The sequence below is a fragment of the Ipomoea nil genome, unplaced genomic scaffold (genome assembly GCF_001879475.1).
Source record: "Ipomoea nil cultivar Tokyo-kokei standard unplaced genomic scaffold, Asagao_1.1 scaffold2653, whole genome shotgun sequence".
Classification (NCBI taxonomy): Eukaryota; Viridiplantae; Streptophyta; class Magnoliopsida; order Solanales; family Convolvulaceae; genus Ipomoea; species Ipomoea nil.
Genome location: NW_017619081.1, coordinates 3,190,001 through 3,217,524, shown reverse-complemented (window position 1 = coordinate 3,217,524; position 27,524 = coordinate 3,190,001). Strand labels below are relative to the sequence as shown.

The 27,524-nt window shown below is 37.7% G+C and overlaps 3 protein-coding genes across 11 annotated transcripts in view; 2 read left to right on the top strand and 1 right to left on the bottom strand.

Annotated features, from left to right (window-relative positions):
• The first annotated feature begins 6,576 nt into the window (after positions 1–6,576).
• On the top strand, positions 6,577–9,693 carry LOC109154798 (ribosomal RNA small subunit methyltransferase-like). 4 transcript variants are annotated; one of them, XM_019302529.1, is made up of 4 exons: positions 6,577–6,819; positions 7,944–8,282; positions 8,445–9,216; positions 9,354–9,693. In XM_019302529.1, the coding sequence occupies exons 2-3, from the start codon at positions 7,959–7,961 to the stop codon at positions 9,186–9,188; spliced, it is 1,068 nt and encodes a 355-aa protein (XP_019158074.1). In that variant the 5' UTR covers positions 6,577–6,819; positions 7,944–7,958; the 3' UTR covers positions 9,189–9,216; positions 9,354–9,693. The 4 variants fall into 4 exon arrangements, with proteins under 4 accessions (XP_019158074.1, XP_019158076.1, XP_019158073.1 ...); XM_019302531.1 differs by having other exon boundaries at positions 6,577–6,811; positions 8,445–9,693; XM_019302528.1 differs by having other exon boundaries at positions 8,445–9,693.
• A 2,126-nt stretch (positions 9,694–11,819) lies between these two features.
• LOC109154795 (protein WVD2-like 7) lies at positions 11,820–20,088 on the top strand. Of its 6 annotated transcripts, none has more exons than XM_019302523.1 (8): positions 11,820–12,025; positions 12,598–12,706; positions 12,853–13,555; positions 13,684–14,262; positions 14,339–14,403; positions 15,174–15,248; positions 16,256–16,352; positions 19,619–20,088. In XM_019302523.1, the coding sequence occupies exons 3-8, from the start codon at positions 12,878–12,880 to the stop codon at positions 19,655–19,657; spliced, it is 1,533 nt and encodes a 510-aa protein (XP_019158068.1). In that variant the 5' UTR covers positions 11,820–12,025; positions 12,598–12,706; positions 12,853–12,877; the 3' UTR covers positions 19,658–20,088. The 6 variants fall into 6 exon arrangements, with proteins under 6 accessions (XP_019158068.1, XP_019158069.1, XP_019158066.1 ...); XM_019302524.1 differs by having other exon boundaries at positions 12,850–13,555; XM_019302521.1 differs by having other exon boundaries at positions 11,821–12,025; positions 12,878–13,555.
• A 2,911-nt stretch (positions 20,089–22,999) lies between these two features.
• LOC109154797 (actin-related protein 2/3 complex subunit 1A-like) overlaps positions 23,000–27,524 on the bottom strand; it is a 6,966-nt gene continuing 2,441 nt past the window's right edge. The window contains exons 7-16 of the mRNA XM_019302527.1: positions 27,491–27,524; positions 26,207–26,280; positions 26,069–26,111; positions 24,631–24,712; positions 24,358–24,446; positions 24,192–24,277; positions 23,866–23,923; positions 23,668–23,765; positions 23,506–23,579; positions 23,000–23,392 (exon numbers count right to left, since the gene is read on the bottom strand). The exon at positions 27,491–27,524 is cut by the window's right edge and continues 36 nt beyond it. Of these exons, the coding sequence (XP_019158072.1) occupies positions 23,328–23,392; positions 23,506–23,579; positions 23,668–23,765; positions 23,866–23,923; positions 24,192–24,277; positions 24,358–24,446; positions 24,631–24,712; positions 26,069–26,111; positions 26,207–26,280; positions 27,491–27,524 (703 nt within the window). The 3' untranslated portion in view covers positions 23,000–23,327. The remainder of the gene's footprint in view (positions 23,393–23,505; positions 23,580–23,667; positions 23,766–23,865; positions 23,924–24,191; positions 24,278–24,357; positions 24,447–24,630; positions 24,713–26,068; positions 26,112–26,206; positions 26,281–27,490) is intronic.

The window sequence follows — 27,524 nt, the reverse complement described above, 5'->3', positions numbered from 1 at the left end:
ATTAAAAGAGCAATAGCCATATTTATTAAAGGGTCAAATAAAAAAATTATTTGTGATAAACAAATAAAATTTAATGATGTAATGCGACAAAATAAAAGAGCGGGACTAAATCATGACTAAATGTGTCAAAATCACAATACTTAAGACTAATTGATTACAATACGGCAGCAGGGGGTAGGGGGGTGTGGCGGAGTTGACGGATAGATGGGCGGAGATGGCTTTGATGGAGGAGGAAGGGGCGGTGTTTATGCCGGAAGGTGGGGATGGGGTAGTAGAGGGTGATGGGGAGGAGGAGGAAGAGACTTGGAGGATTGTTGGGCGGTTTTTGACACAGAAGATGGTAAAATTGGACTTTATGAGGCAGGTTCTGGCATCTGTGTGGCAGCCGGTACGTGGAGTACAGGTAACGGAGATTCAAAGGGGTTTATTCTTGTTTGTGTTTTTCCATAAGACGGATGTGGAATATGTGCTGAATGGAGGACCCTGGGCCTTTGAGAATAATGCTTTGGTGTGTCGGGAGGTGTTAGATGGGGTGAATCCTGTGGATGTAGAGCTGGATATGATTGACATGTGGGTACAGTTGCATGACATGCCAAAGGGATACACGTCGCATGCAATTCTAGAGCAGGCGGGAAATTTTTTGGGCTCTTTTGTTAAACATGATGACCGGTTTGAGGGGGCGCCATGGCTAACGTTTCACCGTATTAGGGTGTCAATTTCGGTTGATAGGCCGCTTAGGAGGAGGATGAGGTTGATGAAGAGAGATGGGACTACAGCATGGGTAAATTTTAGATATGAACGGCTGCATAAGTTTTGCTATTTTTGTGGCTGTATGGGTCACTTGCATACTTTCTGCATACACGCTAGGGAGGCTGGAATTCCGGTCGAAAGGTACCTGTACGGTCCGGATTTGCGAGCTGGTGGATCCCGAAGCGCTCCTAGAGCGGTTGGTGATAGCTGGCTTGTTCCGGTAGGCGGGAAACCACGACCACTGGGAGTCAAGCCACGTGTGGTGGATGGGGGACAGGGAAGCGGGGGTGTCACACCCACAAGTATGTCTGAGGATGAGGTGGTGGTGGCTACGGCAAAGCGTCGTAGGCATGGAACGGAGGGGGGAGAGGATAGTGGAAACGATGAGGTACCAATCGCAGCTGTTTCAAAAAACTTGTCCATGGCGGGAGCTGGTGTCCAGCCCCGCCCATCATCATGAGTACTCTGAGCTGGAACTGTCGTGGCTTGGGCAATCCACGCACAGTTCGACAGATTGTGGGCCTTGTGTCCAGTAAGAAGCCTGATTTTGTGTTCTTGATGGAGACCAAGGTACCACGGATACATGCAGAACGGATCCTGGTTACGCTTGGTTATGAAGGTTTGTTTTATGTTGATAACGATGGTTTGAGTGGAGGAATGGCGCTTTTATGGAAAAAGAATAATACGGTGAGGCTATTAAGCTACTCACAGAGTCATATTGATGTGGAGGTAAGCTTGTTTAATAAGATATGGCGCATGACATGCATTTATGGTATCCCCGAACGTGGCAGGCGGGAGGAGACATGGGATTTACTTGGTACTCTCAAGACTAGATCCTTGTTGCCCTGGGTGGTGATAGGAGATTTTAATAATCTACTATACCAGCATGAGAAGAAGGGGGGAAATCCGTATCCTAATAGTCTGTTAAGGGGTTTCGGAGATGCTGTGGATGACTGTGGTTTGGTGCAAATGCCAATGAGGGGCCATCAGTATACGTGGCAAAAGGGAAAGGGGACGCCGAATTAGATAGAGGAAAGATTGGACAAGGCATTAATAACGAATGATTGGGGTCTACTTAATGAGAATGCATGGCTGGAGAATATTCGAACCCAGGCCTCGGATCATTCGATCCTATTCCTCAGTATTAATGCGTTTTGCATGCCGAGGAGAAGGGGGCCGCGGAAGTTCAGATTTGAAATGGCTTGGCTATTAGATGAGGGGTGCAAAGGAGTAGTAGAAACGGCCTGGCAAGAAGGGAGAACGGAGGGTTTGCTGCATTGCCAGCAGTTGTGTGGAAAAAAGTTGATGCAGTGGGGTGGAGATCAGTTTCATAGATTCGGAAAACGAATTAACCACCTGCAGCGGAGGCAGGATGCCATACGGAATAGACGAGATATGGTAGCGTTAGCTGAGTACCAACAGATTGAGAATACCATGAGACGAGTAGAGACCCAGGAGGATGTGTTTTGGAGGCAGCGGGCCAAGCAGCACTGGCTACGCGGGGCTGACACAAATACTAAGTTTTATCACAGGTATGCCTCTGCACGTAGGAAAAAGAATTTTATTTCTAGTATTAAATGTGATGCTGGTAACTGGGTGGAGGGGGATGATATGCATGCTGTTATACAGAATTACTTTGAAAATATTTTTGCCTCTAATGGATTGAGTTGTGATGATCCACTTTTTGGAGTCCTAACCCCACGAGTAACGTTAGAGCAAAATATGATGCTAGACCGCCCTTTTGAAACTAATGAGGTTAAAGAGGCTCTTTTTTCAATGTATCCGGATAAGGCACCGGGTCCGGATGGTTTAAACCCGGGTTTCTACCAGCAGTTTTGGGAGATAGTGAGAGGAGATGTATCTGGCTTTATAATGAATGCTTTGAATTCCTGTGTATTCCCTGAGGGATTGAATGATACTAACATTGTCTTGATACCGAAGAAGGAGATGCCTGAGACAGTTGCAGATCTAAGGCCGATAGCATTGAGTAATGTCGTTTACAGAATTATGGCCAAAATGATAGCGAATAGAATGAAAACACTGATGGGAGGATTGATATCAGAATCCCATAGTGCTTTTATCCCGGGAAGGCTAATCACTAACAACATCCTGGTGGCAGCAGAGGTGGGGCATTATCTGAATAGAAAGCAATGTGGTATAGTGGGATGGAGTGCATTGAAGTTAGATATGTCAAAGGCCTATGATAGAATGGAGTGGAGCTTTCTAGAAAGGATGCTGACTGTTATGGGTTTTAGTGAGAAGTGGATAAAGCTCATTATGATGTGTGTAACGACTGTTAATTATACTGTAATGGTTAATGGTATAGCAGGGGGCATGTAAAACCAACCAGGGGACTCAGGCAGGGAGACCCGCTCTCTCCGTATTTATTTATTATTTGTGCAGAGGCTCTCTCGATGATATTACAGTATGAACAGTTGGCAGGTTCAATACATGGATGCAGAGTTGCAAGGGGGGCGCCGCCTGTATCACACCTATTTTTTGCGGATGATAGTCTCCTATTTTTTAAAGCAAATATTCAGGAGGCAGGAGTTATAAGGCACTGCCTTGCAAGGTATGAAAAATTGTCAGGCCAGGTGGTGAATTATAATAAATCTAATATATGTTTTAGCAGAAATACCCAGGAGGCTGACAGGGCACAGGTAGCGAATTGTCTGGGGGTGGTGCAAGCACCCAATTTTGGGAAATATTTGGGCCTACCATCTTTTGTAGGGAGAAATAAGAGAGCTGTTTTTCGTATGTGGAGGAAAAAATCAGGCAACGAATTGGTTCGTGGAGTAAAAAGTTACTCTCTCAGGCTGGTAAGGAAGTATTATTGAAAAGTGTAGCGCAATCTATGCCTACCTTTTCGATGAGTGTTTTTTTGTTACCTGAGACAGTTTGTCAGTCAATTGAGCGAACTATGAATAAATATTGGTGGGGCAGTGGAAGAGAAAGGGGACTACATTGGAAGGCATGGGACAGGTTGTGCATACCAAAAAAGTATGGTGGTATGGGTTTTAAAGAGCTGAGGGCTTTTAACCTAGCAATGTTGGGTAAACAGGTAACAGACCCAGAAACACTCGTAGCTAAAATCTATAAGGCAAGGTATTACCCCACAACCAGTTTTACAGATACAACTGTTGGTAATTGCCCAAGTTACTGTTGGAGAAGTATAATGGCAGCCCATGCAATGGTAGTCTCAGGGGTGCGAAGGAGGATTGGGAATGGACAGACAACTTTAATATGGGGGCACCCGTGGTTACGGGATAATCCTAGCCCATTGATTCAAACAGAAATGCCACAGCAATTGAGAGAGGCACGAGTTGCAGGACTAATTGATTTACAGACTCATACTTGGGATCCGCATATTTTGTCTGATTTATTTAATCCTGAGGATGTAGAGCGAATAAATATGATCCCTGTTAGTCCTGAGTATGAGGACTCATGGTATTGGATGAGTGACCCAAAGGGATATATACAGTCAAAAATGCTTATAGGCATATAGTGGGTGATTATGAGAATAATCCAGCGAATTTTGAAAAGTGGGTTGCAATGTGGAAAATAAAAGTCCCCCCTAAATGGAAAACTTTTTTGTGGAGAGCCATATGTGACGTTTTGCCAACAACCCTTAACTTGATATTTAAGAGGGTGGAGGTGGACCCAACTTGCCCTATGTGTGGTTTGGATCATGAAGATGTGTTGCATGCTTTAGTGCTCTGTGAATATTCTAGACTTGTTTGGAATATAACACAATTGCCTATTATTAATATTGTTGCAGACTCGTTTACATCATGGCTAAAAGGGGCTATGGCGGCCCTGACGGAGGAACAAACCCGGTTAATGACAGCAGTATTATATTATATTTGGAGAACCCGGAATTCAGCTGTCTGGAATGGATCAATGATGCGGCCTACCCAATTGGTCAGAGCAGCCACCGTAGCACTGCAGGCGTACGGCGCTGCCCATGTCCGCCGAACCGACCCGGCACTGGTGACGGACCACTTGAACGATCTAGGGGAGGGTGGTCTACGATGTTATGTGGACGCAGGTTTCCGGCACGACACGGGCGAGGCTACTTACAGCATGATTATTATAGCACCAGATGGCTCGTTTGTGGCAGCAAGGAATGGCAAGTTACCAATTTGTTTTTCACCACTTATGGCGGAGGCCCAGGCATACAAGGAGGCTTTGTCCTGGCTACTTGAGCGGGACAACATATCAGTAAGTTTACTCATGGATTGCATGAAATTGACTGCGATAATCAGGCACCATCACACGCCGATCCATTCGTACGTTGGGGTCACAATTGACCAGTGCAGAACGTTTATGTCGTTGTTTAATTGTATTACTTTGGATTACATCTCTAGGCAGGTTAATTTACATGCGCATACTTTAGCTACGTTAGCATTTACTCAGGATCAAGCTATGTACTGGGATGCTATCCCACCTGACGCTATTTCGGCTTTGATTCATTAATACAATCGCAAGATTGACCTTCAAAAAAAAAGACTAAAAATAAAATTTGATCGTATGTAATATATTAATTTTAGAGAAAAGGGTCAAATACACCCTCAAACTTTAGGTAAGAAGTCAATTAGGCCCTCGAACTTTTGAAAGTTGCAATTAGACACATTAACATATGAATTTAGTGCATAAAGACCCAAAATCCTAATAGTGACTTGCAATAGCAAGTAAATGTACCGGCAGAGCTCCGGCAGCTTTCCGGCGAAACGTGACAAGCAGGTCGCCGGAAATTTATGAGGATTTAGAAGAAATTCGAGAAGAACAGGTAGAGTTTTATTTATTAAAATAAAAATCAAATCTTGCGAGGAAGGGGATGGATTTTGGCGAACAGTTGAGTGCGTTGAATGCCCAACGTAACAATGACAGGAGACTTTCGGCGACGATCACTCGCACGTTCGCTGATGTAGTGCACAATCAGCAACAGAAAACAATAGTTAATCAAAACATCATATCAGATTTCCAGGGATTCAAGATCAACAGAGAAATCAAGCGCAATTGCATCAAGGCAAGCGTATTGTACAAATTGCGAAGGAGGACTGGAGAAAATTGGCAAAACATGTGTTGATCCGGTTTGAGTATGAGAAGGGGTGCAATTTTGTTTTAGCAAAAAATCAAGGAATAATTGAGGATAGGGGTGTTCGATTTACCAGATAATCGTCGGCATGAAATGCGCGTCGCGATTTGCTAGTTGCAGCGGCGAATTGTCACGCGGTCAACCACCGTGACCGTCTCATCCTCCATTCGCAACATCCGTAGCGCAATTGGAATTTGGAAAATAAACCCAATTCTTTTCCTTTCAGACAATTAGCGCAATTGGCCCCACCCTCAACAATCACCAAATTATTTTGTGCGAGCTGCTTGTTACATTTTCGCCGGAAAGTCGCCTGAGCTCCACCGGTAAATTATTGACCTGCTATTGCAGGTCACTATTAGGGTTTTTGGTCTTTATGCACTAAATTCATATGTTAATGTATCTAATTGCAACTTTCAAATGTTCGAGGGCCTAATTGACTTCTTATCTAAAGTTGGAGGGTGTATTTGGCGCTTTTCCCTTAATTTTATAGAACCTCCTTCAAAAATTATAAACATAATGTCCTAAATGTGCTGAAGCACAAAAAGTAATACAATCTCCATTAAAGCTCAAACTCATGATCTCTCATTTAGGAAACTTACTTCGTGCTACTAAACTACAAAGTTATTAACACAATATTATGTAATTTAATTATTTAGTATTTAATTAAATGTCAGTCAATTCATAAAACCTTATATATGTCACATTGAGAAATAATATTAGGCGAAATTTGAATGGAAAATAACATTTTTTTTTTTTTAGAATTTAGGGTAAACTTCAAGAAGCCCTTAAACCTAACCATTGGGCGTACGAGACTCCAGTCGCCATTGTTCGCAGGCCGCAACCTCGCCTCAGGGATTCGCAGCAGGTCGCCGAAGTCCGAACGCCGGTCGCCGGTCTCCGGTCTCAGCCTCGCCGAACTCCGACCGCAGGTCTTCGAATTCCAAGTTTGAACTCCGAAGTGAGGCTGTGAGGTATCAATTAATTCAATTCATCACTGCTTTGCTTTTTCTTGTTTCTGTTTGTGTCAGTGTGTATTTGTGTGTTAGCATGTTTATGTTTCTTGTTTTTCATTCTTGATTTGTGTGTTTCTACATTCCATCTTTTACTGGTTTTGTTTTCTTTCATTTTGAATTAATTCTGCATTTTTGTATGACAGTATGAAAGGGACAGAAATCACAGAATGGATCTGTTTGACTGTGCATAAATATATGAAATAACAAAAGCAGAATGATTATATTGTACTGTGTTTTTATTCATTAATCAGAAATTCATAACCACAATTTACAAATTCATAATTTTAATTCTTTGTTATTAGTTTTTTTTGTAAATTCATAATTGTAATCCATCCTTAGATATAAGGAACCTAATGCCTCTTTGCTTTGAGTTTTTATGTTACCTATGTATGATTAATGATAAAAGATCATATGCTAGTAATAGAAAAGGCTTTCTGGCTTCAGATAATATTCACATAAATTCTAGCTTCAGTTGAAATGATATGTACTATAAAACCTAAATCTTAAGTCCAATGGTTACTTAGAGTAGGAGCAATGAATCCCTTCAGTCAGATGATACTTGGAAGGGACCCGAAAAGGACTTATGATATGGGATTAATATCATTTGCTAATTTACCTTAAAAGTTTAGTCGGGCACTAGCTGAATGGAGAATTCTACAAATATGAATCAACTGTTTATATTCAGTCTTGTATATTCCATACTTTAGTAAATTAGTGTTTATGGACAGGCTTTTATAAGCATTAACCATTGCATATTCATTTATGCATACAAATTTAAAGTTTAATGCTTAGATAGTAGATACTTTGTAATATGTACAGTACCACCTTTAATCGTAGACTCTTTTTGTGTTGTTCTGTCAAATTTGCCTTAGATTAGTAAAATACTTATTACTTATTATGTATGTATGTACATACGTACATATGTTTAGTTTTAGATGTGATGTTTATCCTTTTCCTGCACGTTTTGGAACCTATCCATGGTTCTTGTTCTATGGATGTTATGATATATGTAATATGTTTCTACCTATATGATCTCAGAAAGCCAAAAGCTGCTTGTAACCTTCTTAGGGGTTTCTCTTCAGAGCGCAGCATTCACCATGGCGGGAGGGAAGATACGCAAAGAAAAAAGTCACCGTGGCTCCGCTGGAACTGGCGGCACAAACCCTCACTATCAGGGCGGAATTCAATTCCACAAGTCCAAAGGTCAGCACATACTGAAAAATCCTATGTTAGTTGACACAATCGTCGAGAAATCTGGCATCAAACCAACCGATGTCATCCTCGAAATCGGTCCAGGTACCGGTAACTTGACTAAGAAGCTTCTAGAAGCCGGAAAGTCCGTCATAGCCGTTGAGCTTGACCCTCGTATGGTTCTCGAGCTGCAACGGAGATTTCAAGGAACTCCACCTAGTAAGCTAAAGGTAATTTCTTTTATTCAGCTTGGTATTCAACTGCAAATTCTACTGATTTTTTAACTGTATAGTTAAATGATTATGAATGTGTTGTTTAAAGGAACCAAAAAAAATTGGAATTTTAATACCCGGAATGCTATTAATTCATTTCTCTATGTTATGGTCCAACAGATTATACAAGGGGATGTTCTGAAGTGTGATCTTCCATACTTTGACATCTGTGTGGCAAATATCCCATACCAAATCTCGTCTCCTCTTACTTTCAAATTACTGTCTCATAGGCCACTGTTCAGGGCTGCAGTTATTATGTTTCAAAGGGAATTTGCCATGAGGCTCGTTGCTCAGCCTGGAGATACTCTTTATTGCCGCCTTTCTGTCAACACTCAACTGTTAGCTCGAGTCTCCCATCTTCTAAAGGTAGGAAGAAACAATTTCAGACCTCCACCTAAGGTTGATTCTTCAGTAGTCAGAATTGAGCCAATGAAGCCGTTTCAAAATCTCAACTTCAAGGAGTGGGATGGTTTAGTTCGAATCTGCTTCAATAGGAAGAATAAAACTCTAGGTGCAATTTTTAGACAAAAGACGGTGCTTTCATTGCTAGAAAAGAACTACAAAACCCTGCAAGCATTGCAGATACCTGAGAATGGATCCTTCGAGGACACAGTCGACATGTCTTTGGCTGTATCAGCCTTAGGAGATACACTCGGGGACATGAGTATGGGGATCGACGATGGGGATGATGACAATGAGATGGATATGGATGATGGTGATGCTAAAGGATCAGATTTCAAAGAAAAAGTTTTGTCAGTGTTGAAGCAAGGGAAATTTGAAGATAAGAGGTCTTCCAAACTCACCCAAGTAGATTTCATGCACCTACTTTCTTTGTTCAACAAGGCTGGAATTCACTTTTCTTAGGCAGGCCTCTGCCCTTTTTTTTTTTTTTTTTTTTTTATAGTGATGAGCGAAATCTGCCGCCACTATTCGAGATGTGTACTGGGTAAATCCGTCTTGTGACCCTAGCCGGCAAAAGACCACAAGGAGGTAAACCAGCTAAGGTTGCCTCTGCTTTTATCTATACGACTATACATATTTGTTTGTGCGAGGAGGTTGGATACATATTTCTTAGCTCAAGCAGCTGGTTGGCATTCATCCATTTTTGGTATTCCTTCCAATATGATCTAAATTCAATTTTGGTTCTTTACTCAAGTTTTTGTATGATTATAATTATTACAGTCACCGTCTTAGTCTTAGTTGTCTGTAATTGCAATCCTGGTCTGGTCTATTGTGGACTAGCATTTGATAAGTTTTTTTATATGGAGTTTACAGGTTAATGGGTTTAGTTGCATTGATTTGATAGGTTATCGGTTCTGTTGTATCAGTTTGACTAGTCGAAATGTTCAATTGAACTATTTTTTATATAGTTTAAGAATCTAATTATTACGGAGTATTTAATGTATAATTCAAAAAGTGTCTATTTGGCCATTTTTTTATTTTTAAATTAAGGGATGAAACTTAATGAGTTTCAATTGTGATGCCAATATATATACCACACAAGTATTTAGGTTGATTTTACCTCATATTATTTAGGAAAAAGGGTTGATTTTACCTTTATATTATTTAGAAAAAAGGGTTAAATTAGTTCTTAAATTTTACTTGAAAAGTAAATTAAGTTCTTAAACTTTTAAACAGTAAATTACATTCTTTAACATATTATATTGAAGTAATGAAGTCTAAAAAACTGGCAAATGATTTGCTATTACAGATCATTAGAGTTTGCTATTACAGATCATTAGAGTTTTGGCATCAACACCAACTGATCTCCTTCTCTGATAGACGGCGATTGATGACAGTTCGGCTAATTTGTCTTCTATCCCTTTGACTTCAACCACCTCCACAATCCATCATGCAAGATCGCCAGTTCGGCTAACTTGTCTTCTATCCCTTTGACTTCAACCACTTCCACAATTCAGCGTGCTAGGAAATTGGTGATTGGTTCATCATGCTTTTATTTTATTGTGGCCTTGTACAAAAAGTGTTTCATGGCCTTTCTTCGCAACATGAAGTAGGTCATAAATTTAACTGCTATGATATAAAAGGTACCAACTGATCTTCATGGTAACCCCATGAACCAAGGTTGAGAGAAATCGAAAAATGTTGTATGCATTATTGCATCATTTGCTCCTAAGAATGTTATCGCAACTTGGTAAGCTAAGATTTGTTCCTACGAATCCCTTGCCCAATCAAACCTTTTCACATTAGGATTTTTGAAGTTGTCAGACAAGGACTATTCTATAATCTGCCTCGTGAAAGAGAGTGCGACAATAATTTTTGACATCACAGGTAACTCACCTTCTTCTTTCTAACGCATTAATTCCTCTAGTATGATTTCAACCTTATTTCTCCACTCTTTCAGGACTACTGCTCCGTTATATACCCACTGACCCCAATAGAATGAGGTTTGGTTGGTGTTCTCTTCCATTGCCTCATTTGGAGCAGGCTCTAGCTCCATCCCTATAGGTTCCTTCCTTTGCTCCTTAGAACTCCCTAGCTCGTGGCCTCCATCTTTTCTTTGCTTGCCTTCATTTGGCTTGAGGTGTTGGGCTCGACTCCCTAGGGGCCTAAGTTGGTTTCCACCTTTCAGATATCGCCTCTGACTTTGAGGGTGTTGGTTTGTTCCCTTCATTCTTCTTGATGAGATTTCAACCCCCGGGAGTGAGAAGATTCCTTCCCGTGCTACCTAAGTCACTCTTGTAGATCTTGTGATCTTGGGTTTAGTATAAACAATATATGTATATCGAACTGAAAAATAACTTTTTTGGACTTAGTGAATTTAGGAGCACACACTTTTCATAGCAATCATTATTGGCGGTACCAATAATAATTTTATTGGACCATACCCATCATAAAATTGATCATTGATATTATTTTTTAGCAACAAAAAAATAACTGAAATAGATCGAATGATAGAACGGATCGTAATAGATCCTTTTCCAGGATACACTCGAATAAATAAACAATTTTGGATTATTTAGGTCCAAAACAATGGCACTGTTGACTAGCACAAGACTCTTGCCAACTAGTTTTCCAAAGTGGACTACGTTAGGAGAGAGAAGATTAAAAGAAGAAAGAGAGAGAAGTGTGTTTGGTCCGTCTGGATTATGATGTCTGAACCCCTTACAAGACCCTTATTTATAATATTCTTGGAGTCAAAGACAATGGAAAAATGAATGGACATCAAGCCCCCTTGCCAACCACCGCTCGACCGCCTACCCCGTTGTATGCCTAGGGGTGTTAAAGTCCCCTGTGGTGGCTAGTAATGACCGGCTGACTCTAGTTGTTCGAGGCACATCTACCACTAGGCGCGGGGTTTGGGTTTGGATTGAGATGGAAAGTCGGGCTCATATTAATAAAATATAAAATTTCCAACCCAATAGATCAAAACAATTAATGCAACTAAGTCATATACAGTGGATTAAAGAGCTCTAGCCATGATGCAAAAGGGAAAAAAAAAATAAATAAAATACCTCATTGTCCCCTCATTGGAATTTGGAACCAAACAGCACCTTAACTTTTTTCTCTTGCTTCACTGTAGTTTGTGCCTTGCTGCCTTCTATCATCTATTCATCTATCTACCTGCCCTTTTCTCCTTCACATCTGCATCTACTGCTTAGTTTAGCCCGATCTGATCATTATCTCAGTTTGCCTGTCTCTTTCATCTACTCTTTCAATTCAATCCCAAGGTTTTGTTTTAGGTACGCCACCCTCTAGCTAGCAATTATTTTATTCATTTTCCACCCTCTTCTTCATCACTGTAGTTTTCTTTGGTGAAATGCATCATTGCATTTGCTTTGCTCATCTTTTTTCTGTTATTTTATTTTATTATTATAGCGCCTTAAAACCCACAAAGATTGCAACTTTTCAACCTTTTCTTATGACTCAATTAAAGAAAGATTTGTAGCAAAAAGGACATTGCACCTTTTGTACTTATTATGTAAGAAATTTAGCAACTTTGCTCATTATTTTTCTCCTTTTTTAAAAAAAAATGATGATTAAGGTTATCATTTTGGGTGGTTTCAAGAAAGACCCAGAAACAGACAAGATTTCTATTTTCTGCTTGGATATATAGCTGTAAGAAGCTGTATGGATAAGGGTTTGAAGTTAAAATTGCAATTTTTCCTAGTAATGTAGGAACATAGCACATGGGGATCCATTGACTGGTGGGAGTGTTTTTCTACTTTTGTTTGGTCTTTATTGTTTTGATCTGTTTGTTTTTCTTTATGGTTGAGTGAATTAATGCATCTGCCCCCCGTGATATGGTGTCTAGATTCTGTGTATTGCTGTGATTGATAGCTCTCTCTCTAAAGCTTTCTTACCCCTTCATCATTGGGATTGCAAAACCAAACTGGTGGATCCGACCAGTTGTTGAAATTAAGGTACAAGATTTCATTCTTAGAAGTTTTATGATTCTGGGTTTTGTGCTCTTGATTGCTCTGTCTCATAATTGAAGGTTTAATTTAATGTTGTTTATGCTATTTTGAGCTGAACTTCTGTTGTTGTTTGAACTTTATTGTGAAAGTAGAGAAATTTTTTGGTGTGTGTAATAGATGATGAGTGAGTCAGCAGCTTCTAGTCGGGCAGGGCTGGAAGTATCGGTTTCGTTTGGGAAGTTTGAGAGTGATTCTTCGCTATCTTGGGAGAAATGGTCTTCGTTTTCGCCAAACAAGTATTTGGAAGAAGTCGAGAAATGTTCAACTCCCGGATCTGTAGCTCAGAAGAAGGCATACTTTGAAGCCCACTACAAAAAGATTGCTGCCCGGAAGGTGGACCAATTGGAGGAGCCGGAGAAGCTAGTGGAGGAGGTGGAGCCTGATAATTCGAGACCCGAAGAATCATCTAAGCAGGAAGCTCCTTTTGAAGTGGTTGAAAATGGCTTTGGCCCGTCTAATGGTGGTGAAAGATCCGAGGCTGAGGTTCAGCTCGAGCCTACTATAATTTGTCCTTTGGATAGCGAGACTGCTAATGAGTCAAAGGATGCTTCTATTGCTATAGATATAGTTTGTAATGTTGAGGAGGCGGCTAAGGAAGACTCGATTTGTAACGAGGCTAGCCCCGAAATAAGCAATGGAGATGAAATTGTCCCCCGGGTTGAAGAGGGAGAAGAAACTTCTCGAAAGAACCTCGAAGACGATGTCGTGATGGTGGAACAGAAGGTGAAAGCGGATAATGACAGCGGGAAATCCCCCGGGAAGAAGGACAAGAACCTCAAAGGACATAACCGAAAGGTGAATTTTGGATCTTCTCTAACAGTTGGTTTTCGCTTTTCAGACCCCTATCTAATTGACTTGATATCACTAGCATAATAATGGGCTTTTTTTTTTTTGTTCTTTTGGTTTAAAAAATACACTTTTAGATACATCCATCTATGAATGATTCGACATCTGCTGGGACAAAGAAAAAATTGGCATCACCTGCTTTGAAATCTTCTAAAGTTACCCCTTCTAGAGTATCCCCCGCACCATCTTCCAAACTCGGGTCTCCCTCTCTGCCCCCAACGAAAAAGGCAAACGGGTCATCGTTGCAGAAGATCAAGAATACTCCCGTGACAGAAAGCAAGAAACTAGCTCCTCCTAGGTCGGTTGTGTCTCCTCAATCTTCCACGAGGATTCAGAACGGGGGGTCATCGTTGCATAGGAGCAAGAATAATTCTCCCGTTATCACAGATAACAAGCGGGTAGCACGAACTTCTTTGCACATGTCCCTCAGTTTGAGTCCCGCAAATTCTGCTGCATCTCAAAACATGATGCGAAGATCTGTGATTACGGAGACTGGACCAGCAAAACCCGTGGAATCTCGTATTGCAATGGGAAGGTCTTTGATTATGGATAGAATGGGGGACAAGGAGATTGTAAAGCGGGCATTCAAGACTTTTAGAAACAGTTTCAATGAAATGAAATCTTCGGGTGATAAAAGCTATAGTGGATCAGGACAGGTTGGTTGGTTTATAAATGAAATCACACTATCACAAATTATGCTCGTTATTCATTAATCTGCTCGTTATTTATTAGATGACATCTAAAGGACCCGAGCAGAAGATTTCCACTTCTCTAACTCATAGTGGAGAGAACGGAAGGTAATTTTAATGTGTAGCTTATATTATTAACTCCCCATGCTTTACCTTTGAATAGTATTTTGCTTGCTTTCATTGGGCCACTTTCTTTCCCATCTCAAGATTCGCTTAATCTTTTATGGTGACTAGTCTAATCTTGTTGCCATCAAAACCCTTTTCTGCCTTAATGTGTGAACCTGCAAACTTTTGAAGGATTGCACCGCACTTACTATATGATTGCATCACACCCTTGCAGTCCTCCAGGCATGTTTGGAAGCCGTAGCGGTGCAATCATGTAGTAGTTGTGGTGCAACCTTTCAGAAGTATGCAGGTTCGTGGGTTAAAGTTGGTTCTCACCTGATTATGATTATGATTATGATTATGATTATGATTATGATTATGATTATGATTATGATTATGATTATATATATATATATATATATATATATATATATATAGTCAAAAACCTATTCCACATTGCTAAATAGATTTACAACTTTCACCAAGATAGGGCAGAAAAATGATTTACTATTAGGATCAAGTTGTGAAGGAGCTCGAGAAATAGTACTGATTTCCTATGTTACTTGTTTAGCTCCTGTTTATAACAAAATTCTCTCAGAAGTGCAGAAAATTTGTTCTTACTCGAGGAAGTTCTTTTTTTTTTTTTTTTGGCATTCCTCTACACATGATTTGCACTTTAAACAATCTTATACTTGGTGAAGCGTGGATTGATGTGATATAATCTTCTATAGTATACCGCTAATTTTATCGGAACAATTTCATCTATATTGTAGATTGGGGAAGCCAAATCAAAGAGTAACTACTCAAAAAGGCCAATCGGGGACAAAATCAAGTTCTGTTTCATCAAGGTCAGATTTTTGACAAATTATGTGCCCCCCCAGGCCCCCTCACATTATATATATCTCACATTATGTTTAGAGGCTGCCTTGTTTGTTTCTCTACATGCAATAATAGTTCTTTCGACTTTCGGGGATCTGCTAAATTTTGTATGAAAAAGTCGACCTTTTCTCATATGTGGGATTGCTTTGAAAAGGAGGTCTCCCCACCTCTGTCACCATCTTTTTTCAGTCAGCCTGGAAAAGATAATAGTGTAAAAAGATAAAGAAATAGTCCCACTTGATGAAATAAGATATACTGGTCTCCATATGGAGTTTTTGTTATTGTGTCTGTGGGTTCAACTAATAATAGCGAGCTGTAAATGTAAAGCTACTTTAACACTCAACTTTGCTCTAAAACCTAACTGAAATTAACTTTTGTAATTTAAAGCTGCCATCGGAGAAAGGTTCTTTACTGTCTCTAAGTTGTGAATTGTTGCACAATTGTTATACCATGGACCAAGGTCTATCTTGCATTGTGGACCCTGGTCCAAAAATTATGTGTCTTCAATTGATATATACATGCAGTTAACCGTTTATGTGCCTGTAAATAAATTGAAGGCACATAACATGTTAACTACAAACACATAAACTATTAACCGCAGGTACAGAATATAGAGACATAATATGTTAATAATATATTGTGTCTGTTAACATATTCTGTATCAACAGTTAATAGTTTGTGTCTGTAGTTAACATGTTATGTGCCTTCAATTTATATATAGGCACATAAACTGTTAATTGCAGGTACAAAATATGTTAACTGCAGACACATAACTGAAGGTTATTTTGGACCAGAGTCCACAATGCAAGGTAGACCTTGGTCCATGGTATAATTTGCCATTGTGACACTAGTCAAAATAATATAAATCGGCTCCCTTTTTATGCATTAATGAATTATTTCCACCCATTAAATGTAGTTGTCTCATTTTTTGGCGATTTAAAGAAGCGAAATTCTAAATTACTCTATTTGGGAATAGGGCACCTATGGATGCAGGCATAGAGAGGAGAAAAATGATTACGAACAAACCATCAATTGGCTCAACAAATGATGGAACCAATGAAATATTAAAGAAGGTTAGTACTAGTACGTAGCATCCTCACCGCATAAGTATCGAGAACCATTTTAGAAGTAATGCAGATTCCAAATCTGAAGAGAAAAATGAATTGCTTAGTAGAACTTGCAACAGGGGTAAATATTGAGTAATGGAAAGAGTACGTTAGGGGTGTCAATGCGGGCTGGCTTGCCCCACCGCGGGTTGTAAATTTTGCAGGCCTTTGTGGGCTGGCCCGCAAAACCCGCAAGCTAGAATTCTTCAACCCTAGCTAGCATGGCAAATTATACCGTGCACCAGAGCGCACAGTGCATTGTGCGTCCTGGCCCAAAACAACGTCGTTTTGACTTTTCGCGTGTTTGCTGTTAAAAAAAATTTTCATGTTTCGAATGTACAGAATTGTATAATAGAAAACACAGAATTTTATACCTGAAAAGTGAAAACACAAGTTTTATAACTGAAAATCCTCATGTTTTGAATGTACAGAATTATATAATAGAAAACACATAATTTTATACCTGAAAACACATAATTTTATACCTGAAAACACGGAATTTTATAACTGAAAATTCTCATGTTTCGAATGTACAGAATTATATAATAGAAAACACATAATTTTATACCTGAAAACGCATAATCTTTTTTAAAAAGATAAAAATTCCCTGTTTCGAATGTACAGAATTTTATACCTGAAAACACATAATTTTATAACAGAATACAAAACGACGTCGTTTTGGGAGGCGCGGGGCGCACATTGACATTGCTATGTGCGCCCTGGTGCACGGTATAACGATTGAGCCAGCATCATGTGGGCTCGCAGGCCAACTTCAAGAATTTAAAAAATATATTATAATATATTATTCTATATTCTAATAATTTAACCTAAATAATATTTGATTCTTCTGTGTTTAGAAATTAGAAAGTTTTAATTTTTTAATGTTTAGTATTATATATTTGTCACAGACCTGCAAACTTGCTCAATATACAGAACAGAAATGGGGATAAAGGAGTAGAAGAATAGAATTAGGGTTCTAGAGAAGAAAGGGATTTTAGGGTTTTTGATTGCTCAGCAATTCTGTAAAAACAAGCATAAACAAAATAACAAGCATCCCGCAATTAATAAGAACAAGCTAAGCTAAAAAACAAAGGAATCTGCAACGACTTCCACCATTTCTGCTTGTCTTCTTTAGCTGGTCTTCAAAACGATGCCGTCTGATGGAGTTCAGCAACCGCTTCTAACGACTAACCCCCCACGACATCGTTTGCTTATTTAATCTCAACGACCCCAACTGCCAACTTCAAACGCTGTCGTTTCGATTAGTGAGAGTTTGTTTATTTCCGGCTTCAAAACGATGACACTTTGGTCCTTCGACTTTCTCCTCCACACTTAGCTTATAAATCTGAGACTTCTCCTGATCTTCTCTCCTTAGTTTCCCCTTCCATTCTGCCTCTTCATCATGCAAGATCATGACAATATTGTTAGCCTGTGGCCCGCAAATTATGATGTGCAACCGAATGCACCTTGCAAGGTGCATACGGTTGTAAAACGGGCAATTTATATCCTACACCACGGTGCGCGTTGCACTATGTGCCCAGATGCAAAACGACGTCGTTTTAATTATTTATTTTTTTTTAAATTTCTCGCCCCAGTGAATGGCAGTAGTTTTTCTTAAAAAAAAAAACCCGCTGTTCAAGAATGTACATAATGTTATACTAGAATACACATAATGTTATACATGAATGTACATAATTATATAACAAAATATACATACTCTTTTTAAAAGATAATACACATAATCTAACATAATACATAATAAACATAAACTTTTAACATAATACACATCAACTCTTAACATAATACATACAAATTTTCTGATTCGGATGTACATAATTGTATAAAAAGAATGTACATAATTGTATAAAAAATACACATAACTGTATGAACCAATACACATAACGTTGTGAACAAATACACATAACGCTGTGAACAAATACACATAATCTCAACAACTTCCTACCGCGCCTCCCAACACTACCCAAAACAACGTCGTTTTGGGAGGCGCGCGGCGCACAGTGTTATGTGCGCCGTGGTGTAGGATATAACGATTGTGCAAAACGGCGCCGTTTTGGTTAAAAAAACTCGCGTCCCACTTAAAGAAGAAATCAGGTTCGATTCCCGGCAATAGCATTTTTATATATCCAGAAATTCATAACTATATAACCACAATTTCATACTCAAAAAAAAAAAAATATAACCACAATTTCATAACTATATATCCACAATTTCATAACTATATATCCATAGTGAATGAATGAAGTAAAAATCCACAATGAATGAAGTAAAAATCCACAATGAATGAATGAATGAAGTAAAAATCCACAATGAATGAACTAAATATCCACAATATATGATTGAACTAAATATCCACAATGAATGAACTAAATATCCACAATTTCATAACTATATATCCACAGTGAATGAATGAAGTAAAAATCCACAATGAATGAATGAATGAAGTAAAAATCCACAATGAATGAATGAATGAAGTAAAAATCCACAATGAATGAACTAAATATCCACAATATATGATTGAACTAAATATGCACAATGAATGAACTAAATATCCATAAATTCATAACTATATAACCACAATTTCATAACTATATATCCACAATTTCATAACTATATATCCACAATTTCATAACTATATATCCACAATAATGCTATTGCTGAGAGTCGAACCTGATTTTTTTTTTTTAAAGTGGGACGCGCGTTTTTAATCAAAACGACGTCGTTTTGAACCGTATGCACCATGCGCATGGTACATTCGGTTGCACAGCATAACTATTGCCTGTGGCCTGCCTGGGCCAAGCCCGCGAGGCCTGCATTTTCACGGGCCAAAAATTTTAGGCCCCAACCCGCCGCACCGCTGGGCGGTTTATGGCTGGCCCACGGGTTTCGGCTCACTTTGACACCCCTAGAGTATGTTATACCTGAATCTCCTCCCTCCAGATTAAGGTATGATCAAGCTAGAAATATGTAAGATAGGTCTATCTCTTGACACTCGAAAGATTAAATTATGTCCGATTCAATATTTTCAATCTATGCCATCAAACTTTCTTCAAGAATCCGGCAAGTTACTCTTGTGGAAATTTATAGCTGAAGTTGGAGTCGTATCACAAATGTAGTTTGCCTGGAAATTTATAGTGAATTCTATTGGGGTTTGCATTTCTTTTAAGGAAATTACTTGTTTCCTCGTTCCCTTAATCCTCGTTTCAAAATTGCAGGAGGGTGCCAAACCTAAGATCCAACGTCCCGTGAAATAGGTGGAAAGAGCGTACGAAACCAATGTACAATATTGCGAGTAGAGCAAGAGAGCTTGGATCTTCAGCACACGGTATACTTATGGCATATATGCACCTCGGGTAACACCATTTGATAATATAGCAAAAGAAGTCAGCATAATGTTTTCCAAACTGTAATGCCACCTTCGATCACGCTATGTCGCCCCTATCCTTTTGTGTGTAAAAATGCGTTTGTATGAATTATTGTGTGTCGTCTTTCCCCCCGCTCTTGCATAGTGTTTGATATATAGTAGGGAATTAGGGATGGAAAACTGCTGGAGAAATTCCGAGTTTCACTTAGTGAGTAGAGATGCAATGGGTTGTAAAACCAGAGCTCATGGATTAAAGTTATTGTAAGTCATTGTTAGATTTTGTAATTGATTCAATGCAAGAGCATGAATATACACTTCTGAGTTCTGAAGTAGCATTTTTTTCCTTTTTTTTTTTTTTTTTTTTTTTTTTTTAGTCTTTCAGTTATACCCGTGGTACAAATTTAGTTTCTGAGTAATATGCATGACCATTTTAACTTCTAAATTATGCGGGAAGTTTAGTCCTTGAAGGACTAAATCATCTACTTTATTAAATAACAAATTGGTAGCAAAAATAGTCGTTGAAGGACTTAAATTGCTACTTCGTGCATAACTTAGGAGTTAAAGATAGTCACGCATATAATTCGGGGATTAAAGTTTGTATTACGGGTATAATTGAATGACCAAAAATGTATTTTTTTTTTAAATTTTTTAAAATCAGTGTATTACTTTTGAAAATTAAAGAGTATGACAAGCATGTAAAGAAAATATTAAGTGAATTTTAAATTTTATGATGTCAAAGTAGGATTGATTTCTAAAAGTGAGAGTATTACGTTGGTAAGGATAACATAAACCCAACTAGTCTGGTTTGACAAGTGTAACGGTCTAAACAGGTTGGCTAAATTGACATTATTATTCTTTTTTGAGGAAATTTCAATTTTGGTCATATGACTATAGGGGTCTTGTTAATTTCACTCCTTGACTTTTAAAAGTGTTAATTTAGTACTTTAACTATGCAATTTTTGTCAATTTTAATCACTCCGGCCAAATTGTCGGCAAAATTTCGCTGGAAAATTTTAATAGTTAAAATAATGAGGGTATTTTGGTCGTTTCATGCCTCTTTTCTTCTTCTCCGGCGAATCTATCTCTTTCTCTCCCGTTTCCGGCGTTCTTTCTCCCTCTAAACCCTATCTTTAATATCATCAAGCCTCCTTTCCCCATCATCTTAGTTCATTACATTAACCGGAAATGGGAGAGGAAGGGATGGACTCGCCTGAGAAGAAGAAAAGAGATGTGAAATAATCAAAATATCCTCATTATTTTAACAGTTATAATTTTCCGGCAAAATTTGGCCGGCAATTTGACCGGAGTGACCAAAATTGACAAAAATTGCATAGTTAAGGTACTAAATTGACACTTTTAAAAGTCAAGGACTGAAATTAACAAGACCCCTATAGTCATATGACCAAAATTGAAATTTCCTCTTCTTTTTATTTAAAAATATTGATAAACCACACAAGATTGATAGGAGGGTATAGGCCTTGTTTGGCAATTTGCAATTATCGATTAGTTAATTGTGTTAGCAATAAGCAGATAGCATATTGTGTTAGTGATTTTGATCAGTTTATTGTATCATCGATTTGTAAAAAGACGTTAGGTAAAATTAGCAGTTTAATATTAACGGTTAACATATAAAATGACCTAAAATGATGTACATTTCACAACAACAATAACAACAACAGTTGTTGTTGTTGTTGTTGTAAAATTGACCCATATTTTTTTTTTATTAAAATCTTCAACTATTGATAAACCAAAATAGGCAGTTGTCATCCGTCTTCAATTTTTACAGGAGAATAATGTTCTCATTTGAACCTCCATGTACTTCCTAGATGCATAAAATTTAAGGACTAATAGTATATGTATGTGCCTATTCAAATGAGAACATGGTCCTCGTATAAAAAGTGAGAATTGATCTCATATTAAGATTCATCACTAGTTGATGATTTTAGTAGAAAATAAAATACGGCTTCGTATTTATATTTATTGCAAACTTTCAAGTTTGCAATATTTATAAAAGTAACTACTTTTTTCCATTATTTTTTAGCAACTCTCAACAGTTAATCTACTAAAATGAATAGATCAGATCAGTCCCCACTTTCAAACATTTTCAGTTCAAAGAATCTAAGCACTCACCACTAAAATTCATACCTATGACCACACATTTGAAATAGTAATTGGGATGTCATCACACTACAAAGTACACTTAATGATATTTACTCCCTAAAATAGTAAAAGTGCAACCATCTAAGCACACTTTGTAGTTTCACATGATATGTCATCACACTACAAAGTACACTTAATGATAAGTGCAACCATCTAAGCACACTTTGTAGTTTCACATGACGCACTTTTAAATTCATAATTTGAACACTTATGCATATCAAGAAATTGATACGTGTTTGCATTGATTTTTATTTGAATTGTGATATGATTCCATATCGGCTCCACAAAGTTGAGGCCAAATCTTCAATAGTGAGCTAGCTTTTATGGTGAAGGTAAAGTTTTGGCTTAAGTACACTACTCAAGGGAGTTAGGGTCTTGACTTGAGTACACTACTCAAGCCAAGACCCTAACTCCACCATAAAAGCTAGCTCATGAGTAGAGTGAGTCAATGTGTAATCGTATCATTACCTAACCCTTGAAAAGGGGACGTCCGCGACAACCCCAACTTCTCTAGACAGCTCACACTCCGGGTAGGCTCTTTTCTCCTTTAGATAGCTTTACTCCAGACCTTACCCAAGCACCAGATGAGTGGAGCGGACCCCAACTTCTCTAGACAGCTCATACTCCGGGTAGGCTCTTTTCTCCTTTAGATAGCTTCACTCCAGACCTTACCCAAGCACCAGATGAGTGGAGCGGAAGCTCCAGACTCTTCTCGATTCCCTTTGAACCTTATCACGCACCGAATAGCCCTCCTCCAAGTAACCCTTTCCCATCCTCTCAACAAGAGGACCAAATGATACGATGCTTAAGCCAAGACCCTAACTCCACTACAAAGCTAGCTCATGAGTGGACGTTTGGCCCCAACTTAAGCACCATTCCACGGAGTTATGTGGGATCGTATCATTATACGGTACTCAAATCAAGACCCTAACTCCACCACAAAAATTAACTCATGAGTGAAAATTTAGCCCCAACTTAAGTACCACTCTACAATCTTTTGTGGAGCCGATGTGGGATCGTATCAAACTATCTTTATATATGTATCCTTTGCTAATTGAGCCACAAAAAAAGATACAAAATTAACAATTCGTAATCATACACTTATCACTACAAACTTTTTTTTTCACTTGGTACAGAATGGAAAAAAGGAAACCCAATATGCTGACAGGTGCCGTTCATCAACGTACAGCATAAAAGCATCACGAAACTGTGGTGAGAGCCTGACATTATGAGTTGCAAATTCTTCTTTCAAACCATTACAGAACATACACACTTACGCTATTTCAAAATCAATACACTTTTATTTCTGGTAGATGAAGATGAAATTTCTAATTCACCTATGCCTAAGAATTTGTACTAAAAATTGTACAGAAGGCGGGCATGGATGCTTTCAGGGACTTTTATAGGTATTCAGACAAATCTTCTTGTTTCCCCAAATCCCATGTAACTACTCTACCGTCCAGTCCTGTTCAGGGGCCAATGGCAAATAAGCTTTAGTTTCAGGGGTTGTGACACCAATAAATCAAATTTATTATGAATGAAATGATGAGAAGCACAGTATGATACGAACTTACTAACCTGAAGTGCTGAAACGGGTTACAGATTTCGAAGATTTCTTATGTCCCCCAGATTTCCTAAGTGGTAAAATGCAACTGGAAGTTTCCGGAATAATGAAAGATAAGTGTCTCTAACTACACAGTCAAATGAAGAATGTAAAACAATATTTGATGTGAACAGTACTTGATGCAGTTTTCATGGGTGGTTCGTGATTGCTCAACTGAGTTGTTATTTGCTCCGTATTTTGATTGGCTGTAAAATATCCCAAATGCTTCTGAAAACTGGATGTGTAGATAAATGTAAGTAATGAACCGTGACAAAGCTCAACTAACTAGGCTTGAGAGGAGCCATTAAATTATGCGTGAAGCCAATTCAAAATACCTGAGACTTTGGGCTTGAAGATACTGTTTTCCTTTCATCTAGGAACCTCAAGAAACTCCTAAATAAGATAAAATAAAGGAATTTGCTTTCAAAACAGCCAAAACAAAATCTTAACTTTTTAATGGATTGCCAATTTATCTTTGAGGTAATTGCTCTATTTAACTTTTATAATGTTTTTTATTTTCCATGTAAATTACTATTATGTGTTAACAAATTAAACAAGGCTGGAATAAGTGAATAACGATCAAACAGGAACAGAAAAAGAAAGGAATCATGTATCCAGTAAACCAAAATGCTTCTTCTATATATTCAACATACGGACATACCATAATCGTCTTTCATCTGCCACAAAAATCATTGGATTACAATCATATCCAACTCCAATGACCATCCGCTCTGAAACAAACAGTACCTGAAAGATTTGTGTTGATCATGAATTGAAAGAATAGAATCTGAAGAAATTAAGTAAAATGAGAGTGGATGCTGACCCACATCGCGAAGCGGCAAATCACGGAATGCTACACTTTGTGCAGAAGGAGAGGGACCAATTTCATCAACAAAGTAAATCATTGAATTATGCCCTGAGGGATCACTCCCAGCAGTAAATATGGATTATCAGTCAACATTAGTAAAGTTCTCAAGTGCATAAAATTAACTTTAAGAGATGGCTTATAGCTGGAAAATAGTACTCCATATTAGATGTTTCAGCTTACATTATATATTTATATAAGTATTGAAATAGGAGAAAGAAAAGGAATCTCTGACCTACATAAGCTAAAGTATTGCCACTTGGGGACCATTTAACACCAAAGGACCAGCAAAATGAGAGATCAAGCAGAATGATTTGCTGCACAAATATGAAAAAGTTAAGGATCCACTAGTCCATGAATGCACATGTAATCAGACTAAAAAATATTTCTTTGTACAAAGTTTAAAAATATTTTCTTAAGAACACTGGCATTTTTTTTTAATAAGGCATCTGAAGTAGCTGACTTTGATTTGCCATGCTATGCTAAAAAATTCACTTGAAAAAGCAGAATGAAAGCCATAAGAAATTGTAAAAGAATTCTTTTTGACAGGTTATATATAGATTTAACAATAGGAAATTTGGCATGGGATAACGCAGATTTCGCTTAAGAAGTTCATATCTTAAGGTGTGAACATTGTTATTGTACACCTCTTCATACCATGAGAGTTGGTAATATACTTCCTCGTAATGACAGTAACTAAATAACAAATAATTTTAAAGAAAACAAGGAACTTGATTTTAGATAAAATGACGTAATAACTTGGTTCAAACAACTGCATGGTTTTGGAGGCATTGACTTTAAGTACAAGACAGCTTGCTCCAAAGTTACTGAGAACACAGGTCAATTATTCCCATCACAGATGTTAGAATATTGTAAGTTGTAACCCTAGTTTTGGGCCATTACGATGCACGTACTGTTGCCCTAGTTTTGGGCCATTATGATGCACATATTGTAGACGTAGTTTTTGCCTAGAATAAATCACAGTATGCTGAGCCTGTACTCCCACAATCTTTTTTTCTCTCTGATGTAGAATTGTCTATTCTACTTGTTCTGCATCTATAGCCTAAGCCTCACTGACTGATAACAGCTCTTTACCACCCACCAAACCTTCAAACCCTTTATTTCTCAACAAAAGGCATAATTATGCCTGTAGAAGGAAATTCTACAATGTCATACAATGTGACATCTTATAGCCAAAAAGGGAAATAAGCAGGTAAAATGGGTAAATAACATAAAATAAGTTATTATTTTATTTTTTCCATGGATGAACTGGTTACCTAACCTCTCTTTCTAAATTTGCAGTATGCTGTCACAACTCCATTCATTAAGGTATTGACTTGGCAAAATGATGACTATTTACTTTCTATAAATACCAGCTGCATTAATTGTTCCCGCCACATGACTCGAAAGTTGTTGAGAATACAATAATAAACTCCATAATTTCATAGAGCAATATTAGTAATTTGTTATAATCAAAGATATAATTATGGTCTTTAATTCAAGATTTGAGCCTGTATTCCATTCAAATTGCAGAGAATTTTGAATTTTCTGAATAAAATTTAAATCCAAAGACAATTGGTAAGTTACCAACACAAGCTATATATACACATTTAAATTCATGAAAAAATATATATTTTTATTCATTGCAATGTTAAAGGAGTACAAATTCTAACCTCTCCAAATTTTGAATCTGAAGAAGACCCTGCTCCTGATTGCCTGTTTATTGAAGGGAATATAGGACAAGTGAAAACACTTACAGAAACATTTTGGCGTGAAACAAGCAAAATAGATAGCGAGATTGAGAAAGATACTTTGTATCAACGCCTTTAATGAAAGTAGAAAATACTCTGCATTTCCCATCAGTGGAAGTTGTAGCAAGGAGAATCTGTTCAATGAAATAAAATACTCAATAAAGGCACCATCTAAGAATTATTCCTCAAACATGATTGGACATGTAAAATGACTGTACAAATACTGGTGTTACTAAAACCAGATTGAACCAGCTTTAAGGAGAAAAACAGTTTGGTTTTGTTAAATACTGAAAATGCAATCCACCTGTTTGAACCACCTTAATACTGCAGCTAGACCTCCAAAATTGTGTAAACCACAGTTCTTTGAGAACTGCAACTTAACTATGTTCTTGATAGAAAAAAAAACTAAAGTTAAAATATCTGAAACCAAATAGGTAAATTTGTACTTGGCACAAAAGGTCACTAAAAGAAAAAAGGGAAAACTAGCTAACTGGCTATGCTAAATGACATTAAACTTGTTACAACTTATGAACACTTAATTGACCATGTACATTGCTTAATTTTATTTATTTATTTTTATAGACTGAAACCTATATCATTTTTTACTACTTTTTATATTATTGATATTAAATTTTATACCTCTGTATTTTACAAATATTTATACACACTGCTAAATGTTTATTAAAAAAAATCAGCAGTTGAACCACTGACATAATGGTTAAACCTGGTCGAACCAAAAATTCAATGTCCATGGATCAATTTATGGTTCAATTTAAATAACATTGATAAATGCAAGTGAAGATAGTTTGCATCAAGAAATTTATATTAATATTTATGGATATAAATATTCATAAATATTAGACACTTCATTGCACCAAGGATGCAAACATTTTCTCATACTACACCGGCCGCCAAATTCTAATCATGAAAGCAAGAATGCAATATGTACGCCTATACTAAGATTGGCTTGTGACTACATAGTCAAACCTAATGCTCCTGCACAAAGCTTTTTTCAAATGAAAAACAAAAAGAAAAGAGAAAAAATGAAATAAACAAATAATCTAGTAAATGTGGCTCCAAAATGTTTTATGAATATTAACCTTGATATGTCTGATTCCAACCTCTAAGCCTATATAAATATTTACATGGATATTCTAAAATATTTTATACAGAGTAACAATAATTGTGGATGAATGCTTCCCAACCTGATTAGATGACAAAATAACTTGACAGCAGCAAAAGAAATCATAAGACACCAATTTTATGTCATAATGTATACTTCTAATTGCCAATTTCTATGACATATGACGCAGCAATTCAACAACAGGAAGCTTACAGCCTTACATTATTGGGATGCCAGGCAACATTAGTTACAGAA

Bases quoted from the DNA above. Each gene is read 5' to 3' on its own strand.
- LOC109154798 (XM_019302531.1), top strand. From the start codon at position 7,959: ATGGCGGGAGGGAAGATACGCAAAGAAAAAAGTCACCGTGGCTCCGCT. The intron at 8,283-8,444 runs GTAATTTCTTTT...ATGGTCCAACAG, and splicing joins CTCCACCTAGTAAGCTAAAG to ATTATACAAGGGGATGTTCT.
- LOC109154795 (XM_019302523.1), top strand. From the start codon at position 12,878: ATGATGAGTGAGTCAGCAGCTTCTAGTCGGGCAGGGCTGGAAGTATCG. The intron at 14,263-14,338 runs GTTGGTTGGTTT...GTTATTTATTAG, and splicing joins GCTATAGTGGATCAGGACAG to ATGACATCTAAAGGACCCGA. The intron at 16,353-19,618 runs GTTAGTACTAGT...TCAAAATTGCAG, and splicing joins CCAATGAAATATTAAAGAAG to GAGGGTGCCAAACCTAAGAT.